At 38.2% G+C, this 14,255-nt stretch overlaps 1 protein-coding gene across 4 annotated transcripts in view; it reads right to left on the bottom strand.

The window, feature by feature from the left end:
• Nucleotides 1–12,653, bottom strand: part of LOC128612234 (1-phosphatidylinositol 4,5-bisphosphate phosphodiesterase beta-4) — a 45,526-nt gene extending 32,873 nt beyond the window's left edge. For 3 of the 4 annotated variants that reach the window (XR_008386706.1, XM_053632171.1, XM_053632173.1), the window contains exon 1: nucleotides 633–809. Coding sequence is in view for 3 of the 4 variants with exons in the window: in XM_053632171.1 (XP_053488146.1) it covers nucleotides 633–716 (84 nt within the window). In the remaining variant the exon portion in view is untranslated. Of the gene's footprint in view, nucleotides 1–632; nucleotides 810–12,227 lie in introns of those variants that run through there. The other variant, XM_053632172.1, reaches the window with a different exon arrangement.
• Between the last annotated feature and the right edge of the window lie 1,602 nt (nucleotides 12,654–14,255).

Below are 14,255 nucleotides of genomic sequence, written 5' to 3'. Positions count from 1 at the left end.
AGGATATTTACTAACTAAACAAATACCGCTCAATTGCATTTTTTATAATCAGTTGAGAAAGAACTCCCAAAGTACTTTATGGACCTCATGGGAAATCCATGCTTGGCTTTGACAGCTTTAGTCCGGTCACTCACACGCTGTACGTGAGAATAACAGCCTTCCAAAAATATTCAGTCCAAGATAAACTAGCATGAACTGGCCAGGAATTCTCAAAGGACTTTTGAGAATGCAGATGTCCTCAGCAAAAGATGACTTTGAAGATGTAGAATCCATGAATGACTGCTTCAGACTAAGGGCCATGATATATGCCTTAATTTCTCAATGCATGGATTCTCAGAGTCAATGTGTGAGTGAGTCAATGTGTAAAAAACAAAAACTGCTGTTATAGCATAATCACACTGAACATTAATGTCTGTGGAGAATTAACCAACACCAAAAAAAACATCTACATTCTACTTTAGCAATGCTGTTAAATCATTAAAACTGACATTTAGGAGCATTCTTGCAGAGACATTGTGGACATGTGATTTTAGAAAATAAGCAGCATGCAGTAAAAACCTGTGTAAATTAAACTTAAACATTGTCAAAACAAATCAGCATGATCCAAAAAGGAAAGCAAATAATTTCCTTACCTCATCAAATCTATCAAAATATTCCCCTTCTTGCATGAAGTGAGGCACCGGCCTCTTCCAGTTAAATTCATATGCTTTGGCCATTTGTCCTAGACAGAGGAAGCGAAGACAATAAAAGAGACAGAGAAAGGAACGAACAACATCCTGCAGGATGCATCATGAGAAGATATAAACCAGGGCAAGCATCCAAATATACAGGGAATGGGAGGTGCTATAATAAACTGATAATAATAATAATAATAATAATAATAATAATAATAATAATAATAATAAACAATGGGTTTATTATTAATAATAATTAATAAAATAAACATAATTCAAAATATTTTTATATAATAGTTTTTTTCCCCTCAAAAGTACTTGAAAAAACTTTTTTCCCCCAAAACTATTTTCAAACCAGTTTCTATTATTTTTCATCTGCTCTCCCAGAAACTCTGCTGTTACCTTTAACCATATAATTTTCCTGGATGTATAAATATGAGGCTACACACCCATAAAATCCTTTCGTCATCCATCACCACTGGAAAAAACAAAGATCTTCATACCCCAAAATATATATGCACGGGTTATATACAGTACACACACATGTTTTGTTCCGTTTAAGGAAACCCTACAAACCAACAATAATCTTAGACTATCCAAAGAACAGTCACTATATTTACATTTTAAAAGCAGATTTAGTAGCAATGCACATTTAACAGATTTTAAAGTGTGCTGTTACTCAACGTAAACAGTATTATGTGTGTCAGACACAATCATGTGGTGCTCTCAGAAAGACCACTTGTGTCAAAATAATTAAGTATCTTGACGCAGTTATAGACAAGGCAAATCTGTGATAATTAGTATTGCTGTGAGGCCACACACACACACACACACACACACACACACACACACACACACACACATATACATTGAATATAAAGATTCTACACACCCCTGTTAACATTGCAGGTTTTGGGGGGGAAAAATCATGTTCAATCTTTTTCCACTTGATGCGATATAGCAACCAATAAAATTCAAGTGAAAACAAATAGAAAAGTTTTAGGGGGGAAAAATTTTAAACTTTACAATAACTGGTCGTGCAAGTATGTACACCCCTTAAATGTCACTTTGCTACAGCACTCAGTCTTTTTTGGGGTAAAAGTCTACCAATAGGACATCTTTATTTTGGCTCATTTATTCCACTCTTTCTTGCAAACATTTGACAGATCAGGCAAATTGCGACGGAATCTCCAGTGCACAGCCCTCTTCAAGCCATGCCACAGGTTTTCGATAGGATTTATCTGGACTCTGACTGGGCCGTCTTCAGCTGTCTTAACAGAAGCCTGCAGGTTTTGTGCCAAAATTGGTATGTGGAGCTATTTATGATTCCCTCTATCTTGACTAAAGCCCCAGCTCAAGAGAAGCAGCCTCATAGAAAGATGCTGCCACCATCATGTTTCACCATGGGTATGGTATTCTTTGGCTGATAAGCAGTCTTATTTTTTGTCACCAAACATATCTTTAAGAATTATGCCCAAAACATTCTACCTTGGTCTCATCAGACCATAACACATGGTGTGGGGTGAATTAGATTGGCTTAGATGTTTTTTTCATGATGAAGGGTTTTCATCTAGCCAGCCTACCCCATAGCACCAGGAATGTGAAGAATACGATTGTTGCCACAGGCAGAGTGTGACCAGTACTTGCTAGATATTCCTACACATATACATATATACATACATTTTATATACATATATACATACATACATACATACATACATATACATACATTATATTATATATATATATATATGTTCATTTTTATCTTTCGATGTGACTGAGTAGTCTTACATTGATTCAAATATTTAGGCTATACAATTGAAGACATAATCCAATATAAGCCAATAATAAATCATCCAATAAACTGACTGAACAGTGATCGTGATTTTGACCTTGAGGAAAATAATCTAAATATTTTGTATTGAGGAAAATAATGAAAATATTTAGTAATTTAGTCATTACCATGCAGACCTAGTACAGACCATACACAAAAAACTAACAAACGTACACGCTCTCTTTATGAGGGAGGAACGAGATTTAAGCAGAAAGCATCACATTAAAAAGTGTATGGACTCTAAAAACAATAACACTCCAAAATGACCAGTTTTCCAGTTACATCATTTAACATAATTTGAGGAGCTCTCTCATGACCCTAAATGAGCTAAACTGTTTTTTGCTTGCAACTTTTACTGGCCAGAAAATAAAGTGTTGGTGTTTATAAAACCAACAATCGTGGTGCTCGGTGAAAAACAGCTCCAGTGTGCTCATTGAAATTGGCTGTGTTGTGCTCAGCTAGCGGCTTCTAAGAAACGTATTAAACAGAATGGGCCAAGTTGGATTCATTACAAATACTTCAGTCTGTCAAAATCATCAAAGCCTGTAGCAGCGGAGAGTCAAGCTGATCGTTATGGAACATGTACACACACATGAGTGAGCAGCATACAAGTCCTCATAGGTACTGAATTAAGCTCTAAATAAGGCATGCTGAAGTAGCAGCTGCGGCTCACTTTTGATAAGCTCCAGGGGAAAGGAGTACAGACTGAAGATTACTTCATTAACCTTGTTTCTTCGACTTTCTCCCTGTCCTTTCTGCTGGAGACTAGATTCGTAATGGACACAGGTTTAGTACCGTTCCCTGACCGGAGCTCTCAAGTAGAACTAAAAACTGCAGATATTTCCTCAGAATAGAGAGGCCTGGATCCTAAATCAAACAGTAACTCAATCTTGTGCAGTCAGTACTGATAAAAATCAGTATTACCCAAAGATAGAGGACAAAACAGTTTGCAGGTATACTCATACATCTAGTTCTAACTCCTAAGGTCTGGACTGTAACCGAGCATCAAATGCTCAACTCACTTGTCCCAAAGCATTGACTTTAAATGCAGCAAATCCATCTTGTGGACACTGGGTATGTTTTTTTTGTTCTAATCAAAGTGAATGTCTCTTGGGAGAATATAAGATGCCTGAAGTGACAGTCTCATGTGAAGAATTTGCTGACCAGGCTCAGCATTGTGTTGAAAAGAGAACAAGAAGACACATGTATTACTCAGTGCAGTGAAAAAAGGTCAGAATAACACTCATCCATTTTGTGTTTATCTGCAAGAACAAAAAAATTATACAGATGTATTATCTGGAAGTTTTGTTTTCAGCAAAGGGAATACTAGCCCAAGATGGAGAAGGAGTTGGACTTTGACTTAACAGTTTTGAACTTTGGAGGTGTGTGGGTGTGAATATGTTTAGCACAGTTAATCAAATTTGACACGGGCAGTCAGATAAGTAGAGAAATAACCATGAAGCATTTAATTCCTCTTATACTACAGCAATTTGCAAATATGAACAATTTTTATTTAATAAAGAATAAGACCAAACTTTACGTTACAGCAGCTACAGTCATGTGAAAAAATAAGTACACCCTATAGAAATTGTTGGCTTTCTTGACATATTTGGGCAAGCAAACTTTTGATCATCTTTGAAACAGTGCCTATTAATGAAGCTGATGGAGTGTATTAAATGACACAAAACTGACATCTTGTAGTAATTTTCACAATTGAAATAAACAAAAAAAAATGGAAATTTGTCACATGGAAAAAGTAAGTACACCCTTACATTTATCACACCTTCCATAAAATTAGAATCAGGCCAAGACCTAAAGAGTTTTGTAAGGACTTCAGAAAAAAAAGGTTGTGGATGCTTATATGTCTGGCAAGGGATTTAAGAAGATTAATTGAGTTCTCTTCTAGAACTCAATTAATAGATCTTGTATAGTAGCACTACTTGTATTGTTCTCTGCTTGATAGATCGCTTTGCTTGTTTTCTCTCATTTGTAAATGTAAGATCTCCAAATTATTTGAAATACATGATTCCACTGTAAGGAAAATAATCTCCAAATGGCACAGATTTCAAACGACGCCAATTTGTCCAGTACTGGCCATCCCAGCAAATTCAACCAAAGTTGGTAGTACGGAGACCTGTACATGAAATGCAGGAAAAGATATAAATATCGTGGCAATGAATTAAGATTTTGTTCCCTCATTTTAGTAGATTGTGGCCATGTTGTATTAATTCGTTCCCTCGTTTTACTTAAACAAAAACAAGGGATGAATTCTTAATTCATGGCCATGATTTAAGTAAAACAAGGGAACAAATTAGTACAACGTGGCCACAATTAACTTAAACGAGGGAACAAAGTAATTAAAAAACGAGGGAACTAATTCTTAATTCGTGGCCACGATATATACAGTATATTTGGTGTTTAGACTTTTTAGTTTTGACATCTGTAAATGTGTCGATTACACTTCATGCTCTTTTGCCCTCTCTGAAGGACAAGACACAAGCTCAGGTGATGCAGCTGCTAGCCAGTGAAAGCAATGAATGGACAGAAATATACTCAAACCTCTGCCTTTTAGTGTCGGCAGGGCTAGTCAACACCATCTCCAATGTTAACTGTTAGAGAGATTTTTTAACAATGAACAGGGTAAGTAAATTTGAGCTTTCTTTCAGCACTAAATGTACAGTATCTCACAAAAGTGAGTACACCCCTCACATTTTTGTAAATATTTGATTATATCTTTTCATGTGACAACACTGAAGAAATGACACTTTGTTACAATGTAAAGTAGTGAGTGTACAGCTTGTGTAACAGTGTAAATTTGCTGTTCCCTCAAAATAATTCAACACAGCCATTAATGTCTAAACAGCTGGCAACAATAGTGAGTACACCCCTAAGTGAAAATGTCCAAATTGGGCCCAAAGTGTCAATATTTTGTGTGGCCACCATAATTTTCCAGCACTGCCTTAACCCTCTTGGGCATGGAGTTCACCAGAGCTTCACAGGTTGCCACTGGAGTCCTCTTCCACTCCTCCATGGAGGGGTGGAAGCTCCTGGAGGAACATCACGGAGCTGGTGGATATTAGAGACCTTGTGCTCCTCCACCTTCCGTTTGAGGATGCCCCACAGATGCTCAATAGGGTTTAGTCCATCACCTTCACCCTCAGCTTCTTTAGCAAGGCAGTGGTCAACTTGGAGGTGTGTTTGGGGTCGTTATCATGCTGGAATACTGCCCTGTGGCCCAGTCGCAGAAGGGAGGGGATCATGCTCTGCTTCAGTATGTCACAGTACATTTTGGCATTCATGGTTCCCTCAATGAACTGTAACTCCCCAGTGCCGGCAGCACTCATGCAGCCCTAGACCATGACACTCCCACCACCATGCTTGAGTGTAGTCAAGACACACTTGTCTTTGTACTCCTCACCTGGTTGCCGCCACACACGCTTGACACCATCTGAACCAAATAAGTTTATCTTGGTCTCATCAGACCACAGGACATGGTTCCAGTAATCCATGTCCTTAGTCTGCTTGTCTTCATAAAACTGTTTGCGGGCTTTCTTGTACATCATCTTTAGAAGAGGCTTCCTTCTGCGACAACAGCCATGCAGACCAATTTGATGCAGTGTGCGGCATATGGTCTGAGCAGTGACAGGCTGACCCCCACCCCTTCAACCTCTGCAGCAATGCTGGCAGCACTCATACATCTATTTCCCAAAGACAACCTCTGGATATGACGCTGAACACGTGCACTCAACTTCTTTGGTCGACCATGGTGAGGGGTGTTCTGAGTGGAACCTGTCCTGTTAAACCGCTGTATGGTCTTGGTCACCGTGCTGCAGCTCAGTGTCAGGGTCTTGGCAATCTTCTTATAGCCTAGGCCATCTTTAGATAGAGCAACAATTCTTTTTTTCAGATCCTCAGAGAGTTCTTTGCCATGAGGTGCCATGTTAAACTTCCAGTGACCAGTATGAGGGAGTGTGAGAGCGATGACACCAAATTTAACACACCTGCTCCACATTCACACCTGAGATCTTGTAACACTAACAAGTCACACGACACCGGGGAGGGAAAATGGCTAATTGTGCCCAATTTGGGTATTTTCACTTACGGGTGTACTCACTTTTGTTGCCAGCGGTTTAGACATTAATGGCTGTGTGTTGAGTTATTTTGAGGGGACAGCAAATTTACACTGTTATACAAGCTGTACACTCACTACTTTACATTGTAGCAAAGTGTCATTTTTTCAGTGTTGTCACATGAAAAGTTATAATCAAATATTTACAAAAATGTGAGGGGTGTACTCACTTTTGTGAGATACTGTACTTTGCATTTAATTTCTGTATAGTTCATTTAAACCCAAGTGCCTGTTTTTCAGGTCAAAAGCGACTTGAGAAACAGTTTGAAAAGGGAGCACCTGGCTGCATGTCTGTGAATATCAATAAATGGACCAGCACCAGAGGCGTTCCCATATGCAGAGGCATTGAGGCTCTTCTTTGAAAAACCCAGAAAGATTAAGTGCTCTGACAAACAGTGCCAGCTTTGTACATGCTAAAAAGTTGTTTTTTTTTTTGTTGTTGTTTTTTTTTTTTAACTTTGTCTTACTCTTCCCATGTGGGTAGAACGAGATTAGGGTTTGGGGTGGGTGGATCTGAGAAATATTTTATGTGAAATCAATATAAATATTCAAGAAATCAAAATGTTGTGTTAAGTCAGACATTATTTGTTGTTCGTCACATGTAGTAGACCATTGATGAGTAATGGCAGCCTTTTTCCACCAGCTACCACTGCAAGTATATTTCAGACCTGTGGGAAGCACTGTATTCCTTGGTCTTACCCATTGTTATGAATGACTATGGGAATTTGGCCTGTGTGTTACCCCATATGTATACCCCTGAGAAACAGGAAGTCACTGTTGAACAATTTCTTTTTCCTAGTCACCCAGGTGTAGTAAAATTATTTAAATATCAATGGGAATATACTTCAAATATATTTTTTTTCATATTACATTATATTTACATTTATTCATTTAGCAGACGTTTTTACCCAAAGCGACTAATGGGAAAATACAAGCAAAGCGATATATCAAGCAGAGAACAATTCAAGTAGTGCTACTATACAAGATCCATTAATTGAGTTCCGGAAGAAGCAAAGTGCGCAGAGTAGAGTTGAAAGTGCCAGAGTAATATATATATATATATATATATATATATATATATATATATATATATATATATATATATATATATATATATATAAGGTTTGATTAGGTGTTCGCGGAAGAGGTGGGTCTTTAGCTATTTTCTGAAGATGGTGAGAGATTCTGCGGTCCGGATTGAGGTTGAAATTCACTCCACCACTGAGGAACAGTTAGATTGAAGGTTCTTGAAAGGGACCTTTTGCCATGCTGAGTAGGTACTGCTAAGTGTTGGTCGTTGATTAATCGCAGATTGCGTGAGGGAACGTAAGAGAGAGTTGAGGTAGGAGGTGCTGTTCCAGACAAGGTCTTGTAGGTCAACATCAAGGCCGTGAATTTGATGCGGGCGGCTACAGGAAGCCAGTGGAGGGAGATGAAGGGGGTGTGACATGGGTTCTCTTGGGCTGGCTGAAGACGAGACGTGCTGCTGCATCATATGAATTCACAGGGGTGCCAATAATTGTGGCACACCTATATTTAACAAAGATTTTTTTTATAAACCTGTGATTTGTTTGCAATTGTTTGAGGTGAATGTTTTAACAAAAGATTGAAAGGTTAAACAATAAAGACAATTTTTCACAGCCTTCTTTGCTCATATTTACCAAGGGTGCCAATATTAGTGGAGGGCACTGTGTATGTGACCTAGGGACAGTATTTGTCCAAATAATCAAACAGAATCAGAACATGAACTGGCACAATCACTTGGTGATGACTAGTAATAATGTGTGGAAATTTAAATGTTGTGAAGTTTTTTTATTTTGTCGCTGCAAGTTGCAAGATGTGTGAGACTGCAGTGACGCCGGAGTATAGTACATTTCTTTCCTACAAAACCCACTTTCACTGAAACCCAGCTCAAACTGAACATTTTGGGCTGTGATCAGTTCATTTCATTCATTTAGCACTGACACTAGCTGTTAAAAGAATTGTACATGTACTGCTCTACATCCCAGTTACAGAGTGATGTAAATGTTAGGGCAGATTAGTAACCAGTCTAAAGAACCTGCTAATAGCACAGCTTTGTAAATTAGCAAAATCCCTAAAGAGCAAACTGCTGTTACTAAGCCTGTCTTGCGGAATATATTAGCATTAGACTTGCCTTTAACATCTAAGGGAGGGACTTGTTCAGTTATTAGTGTTAAGTGCCATTCCTGAACTCCACATAGCAAGACAGAGCTGAAACATGTAGTGCACAGCCATACATCTCCACTCATGAGGCTCATGGCCTCAGTGCTCCACAAAAAAGATGATCTGATTGGCTAGCTAGTGGATTAAGAGATTTGGGGAAGACGGTAATGGAATACACTGTCCTTTGATCGTTCTTGCACTCCTGATCAAAGCGATGCAATGTCCTATTACAGAAAAGAAAAAAATCGCAAACCATAATATGGATCAAGACAGGTTACTATAAACTGTTTGCTGTGTGTGTGTGTGTGTGTGTGTGTGTGTGTGTGTGTATATATATATATATATATATATATATATATATATATATATATATATATATATATATATATATATATATATATATATATATGGACAAGCAAACATTTGATCCTCTTTGAAACACTGCCTATTAATGTAGGTGATACATTATCAAATTGACATTTTATAGTAATTTTTTACAATTTAAGTTAACAATTTTCCCATTAGTCTGGCAAGAGATTAAAATGATCTCCAAATTATTTGAAATACATCATTCCACTGTAAGGAAAATCATCTACAAATGGCACAGATTTCAAACGACTGCCAATTTGTCCAGGACTGGCCGTCCCAGCAAATTCAGCCCAATAGCAGACCGTCTGAGGCAAAAAGAAGTCTCCAAAAACCCCAAAATTTAATTACAGGATCTGCTAGTAAGTCTTGCAACTGCTGATGTCAAAGTGCATGCTTCTACAATTAGAAAGAGATTGCACAAGTGCAGTAAATGTGCTATATAGATGCACATTCTTGATGGAGAATATGTAAAGCTCTCTGTGAATAAAGAAACAACCCCCTACAAAGCTTACACTTGAGATGTTCCTTTAAAGAATCATAACAAAATTGAAGCTATTTTGTGCTATCAGAGAGCACACTTGGGTCTCTTGTTGCTACAAGCAAGCACCTTCTTGTGAGATCCTGCATCTGTAAGCTGGCTGTGTGTGTGTGTGTGTGTGTGTGTGTGTGTGTGTGTGTGTGTGTGTGTGAGTGTGAGAGAGAGAGAGAGAGAGAGAGAGAGAGAGAGAGACAGGGTAGAGCACATGTAGGTAAGTGTCTGGTACAAGGTCAATACTGTCTATACAAATCTGATACGGGCATAATAAAAGCAAAATAGCAGTAGCCACATGCTGCATTCACATGCTCTTGGGATAGTCTTGTTTTCCAATCTTTGCATTAAAATTAGTTGTCCTGACCTATTCCAATATCTTCCTGTATTGTAAAAATACACATCCGGCTAATCAGTGACAGCCAAATGCAAGTTATTAAGAAGAATAAGGTATCACATGTCATCAAGCATTGAAACCACCTGTTCTTCCCCCATAAATGGGTAAAGATTATTCACATATCAGAAACTCAGATGTACAAATACATTCCAAATTTAAAGTGCCACCCATGTGAAACTTTAAAACTGGAAACTAATATATAACAGAGAGCACATAAATAGCATTCAACAGTCTGTACAGGATTTTGTGGAGGGTTTTTTTGTGATTATTGCAGCCACAAATGCTTGATTTTGCTGTGGCATTTTAAAATAAACTTTGCAATACAGTTTGTGGAGTATTTTTGTGGGGGGTTTTTTGTTGCAGAAAACTACTTGAATTGGTGAAATTGCAGTTGCACAATAGAGTCCTTCACAGTGATGTTTGTTGGTAAATGAAACCTTTTATCTGTACTCATGTTTGACACACGTGTATTGAAGAAGGCTTTGGCTGAATGCACGTTGCGATGACATCAAATGACGCAACTTGGCCCACATCTGTGGAAAATCTACAGTAATTTGGAAAAATTGCAAGCTCCTCCGAATATTGCAGAAAAACGCGAAATCATAGAGGGACTGATTAAAGCAAGGTAGATGGGGCCCAAATGATAAGCATGTGTATGTCTCTATTTTTGCCCTGTACAAACAATACATTACATAACAATCACGTTTATTGGCTAGATATTACTAGTGTGCAATATGCATCATCTACGACAGTGGTTCTTAAAGAGCGCATCCGTGAAGTTTAGCTCTCCTGGGATTTTATTTTTCTTTCAAATTTAGCTACACTGGTAGAAATCACAATCCACAAGTTATTAGCATTATTTCTGACTTCTTGAATGTTTTAGCCTGTTGGACTGGTCACTGGGAATTTACTGAGTTTAATTAAAACCTCAACAATCAAACAAGCCTGTAAATAGCATCCACTTGAATCTAATGCCAATTTTAATAGTGAGTGGAAAATTCAGGAATAGAAAATAAATAAAACACCTCTGTGGCTTCAGTACATAGCCAAAATACCGTCTTCGATTCACGTGCGTCGAATATGAGAACAGCTAAAAGGTCTCATGTACTAACAAACATCGCTGCGAAAGACCATGCAAAACTATTTAGTGCAAGTGCAATTTCGCCAATTCAAGTAGTTTTCAGCAACAAAAAAAGCACAAAAACTCTGCAAGTTACATAGCAAATTTTGGGAGAAAAAACAAACAAAAAAACCTGCAGCAAAATCAAGTATTTAAGGCCACAGCAATCACAAAAACAAAATCCACAAAATCCTGTACAGACTGACAAATATCTGAATGGTTGGATTATGTTAGGACAATCCTCTGGTGCGCTGGTGCAGTATAGGGTAGCATTGCTGCCCCACAGCACCAGGGTCCCGGAGCGACCGTGTGAAGATTTGTCCCCATGTCTGCATGGGTTTCCTCCTTTCCGAGACCTCCTTCTACCTCCCAAACACATGCAGGTACGTGGATTGGCTACGCACAGCTGCCCTTAGGTGTGAATGTGTGTGTGTGTGTGTGTGTGTGTGTGTGTGTGTGTGTGTGTGCATGGTGCCCTGAAATGGACTGCCAGTTTACAGTATTCAGGATATATTCCCACTTCATGTCTAGTATTACCAGGAGGCTGACCAGAATAAAGCAGTCACTAACAAATCAATGAATGGATTACGTTCCTGAATCTGTACTGAGTAAAAATGTAGTTTACGTTTAAAATGGCTGCAAAAGGTTTGAGAGCCCCTGATCTACAGCATATTTACACTGAAGTGCTTCATGCACCAATTGAGCAAGCCATCAGGAGAAAACAAGAGCAACACAGGACAGGCTGAATGCTCTGTCTCCTCTGATAACACTAGCAGGAAACATTTGCATATCTTGGGTTCCTCTTGCTAATGGCTGGAACTGCACTGCCAAGTTCAGTTAAAAGCACTAACTTGAGTTACAGAATAACCTATACTCCTGCGGATTCTCAGGGTAAATCATTCAAAACTTAAGCAAACCAACTAGAAATATTATCATTAAATATTGTGATAGTAAAACAAACCAGAATTGCAGGTTTAAATGAAACTTCTACCTCTATCAGCAGGTTCTCACGTCTCAGTGAAGATGACTAAATGAAACAAGACGCAAACACATGTAGCCACAACTCTCCTGTTTTCTCAAGTGGCTGTCAGACGTGCACTTTCTTGTTGTTGTTATTGTTGTTGTTGTTGACATTTGCGATAACGTGTAACAGATTTTAAACAAGGATGTGAATTTTAATTATAGTCAGAGATGAAGGCTGAAGGCGTGTGTGTGTCACTCCAGTCAAAGCTGTGTAAGTAAGATTCACTCACCCGCCGCACCGCTGCCTCAGAGGGGAACTCGCCCTGTGCACCCGTGTGTGTCCCTGACCCTGTCCTAATTTCCACACTGGCGGCTTGGTGAAGTGCACTTTCGTTATGTATTTTAAGAGAGACCCGGAAACTGCGCCGCACATAGGCAAATTGGTTTAGATCACTTCAGTGAATTTTTAAACGCTGGATTACGTATATTTGCTGTAGTTAGTAGCCATTATAAACTGTATCATAGTGCATTTGGTTTTACATGTAACTCATACAGTCAAAAAGTTATTGAATTTTTATCATTTTTCTCTTTTGCAAAATAAAAAAGCATCATAAAAATGCGTTTTTTTTTTTTTAAATTGTAATAAAATAAAAATGATTAAAAACTGAGATTTCAAATTCTATTTGCTGTACCTGGAAGCAATAATAAGCGGTATCATAGTGTCACTCCTATAAGCAATAATGTTTTTTTTTAAAAAAAACCTTGATTATTTTCAAAATACAGTTTGATAAGAAGAATAGAGTATAATTTAGTGTGAATCATGTTTACAGAAAAATATTTAGCAATAAAAACAGCATTTTGCTGTAGTTGCTAAAACTAACCCTGGGGATTATATGGCACAGTAAGTTTATATGTGTAATAAAATGTATATCATTAATAATCATTAATAAAAGTATAAACTATAAAAAAGTAAACAAATACTGAATCCATACTGTATCCTAACATTGCAATAAGTTAGATATCATATGAAGTAGACGACTATAATCTTGGAAGAATCTTGTACAGTTGTCCAGGTCATGCAATTTTTAGACGGTCCCTTACTGACGCCATTAATATTAAGCGCGGATGGCTTGCGTTTCCTAAAGATTAGCTTCCGCGGGCTTTAACGAGAGTAAATTATATATATATATATTCCGTTATATTTTGTTCTCTGTCCATTCCAGAGTAAGCAAATACACATTTTGTCCTTTTGGTGTGTTTATTTCTTGAGAAATAGAAGAGAATGTGCAGCGAATGTCCCATATAAAACCAACTTTATAGTTATTTACTGTTGTGCTTTACAGTAGCTACTACTTGACTTTCAATAAGGTAAAAGCTTTAGAATTTAATGCACTCTTCCACTAGAAAACGGAAATAATAACGTAAGTGATGTACCACACACACACACACAAATATGATAGTCTTACTGCTGGATAGCAATAATAAAAACAATTCGAAATTCTCTATTCAGTGTATAGAATAATAGTAACTTAAAAAGTGTGCTTTAGAAGTTTGTGCAGTATTTTTTTTATTGCGATCAATGCCACCTGCCTCTGCAGACATTACTGACCAATCCAACATGTCTCCCAGAAAGTTTGACCAATCCCACCTGCTGTTGCATAATGCTTGACCAATTGCATTTGCTTCCACAGAAAGTTTGACCAATCCCAAATGATCCTGAAGAAGGTTTAGCTTGACCAATCCCACCCACTTCAGCAGGTTTAGCTTGACCAATCCCACCCACTCCCAAATAAGGTTTAACTTGACCAATCCCACCCACTCCCGCAGAAGGTTTAACTTGACCAATCCCACCCACTCCCGCAGAAGGTTTAACTTGACCAATCCCACCCACTCCCACAGAAGGTTTAACTTGACCAATCCCACCCACTCCCACAGAAGGTTTAACTTGATCAATCCCACCCACTCCCGCAGAAGGTTTAGCTTGACCAATCCCACCCATTCCCACAGAAGGTTTACCTTGACCAATCCCACCCACTCCCGCAGAAGGTTTAGCTTG

This window comes from Ictalurus furcatus, chromosome 9, assembly GCF_023375685.1.
Source record: "Ictalurus furcatus strain D&B chromosome 9, Billie_1.0, whole genome shotgun sequence".
NCBI lineage: Eukaryota > Metazoa > Chordata > Actinopteri > Siluriformes > Ictaluridae > Ictalurus > Ictalurus furcatus.
Note: the sequence above shows the minus strand (reverse complement) of the source record. Positions and strands in the feature narration are given on the sequence as shown.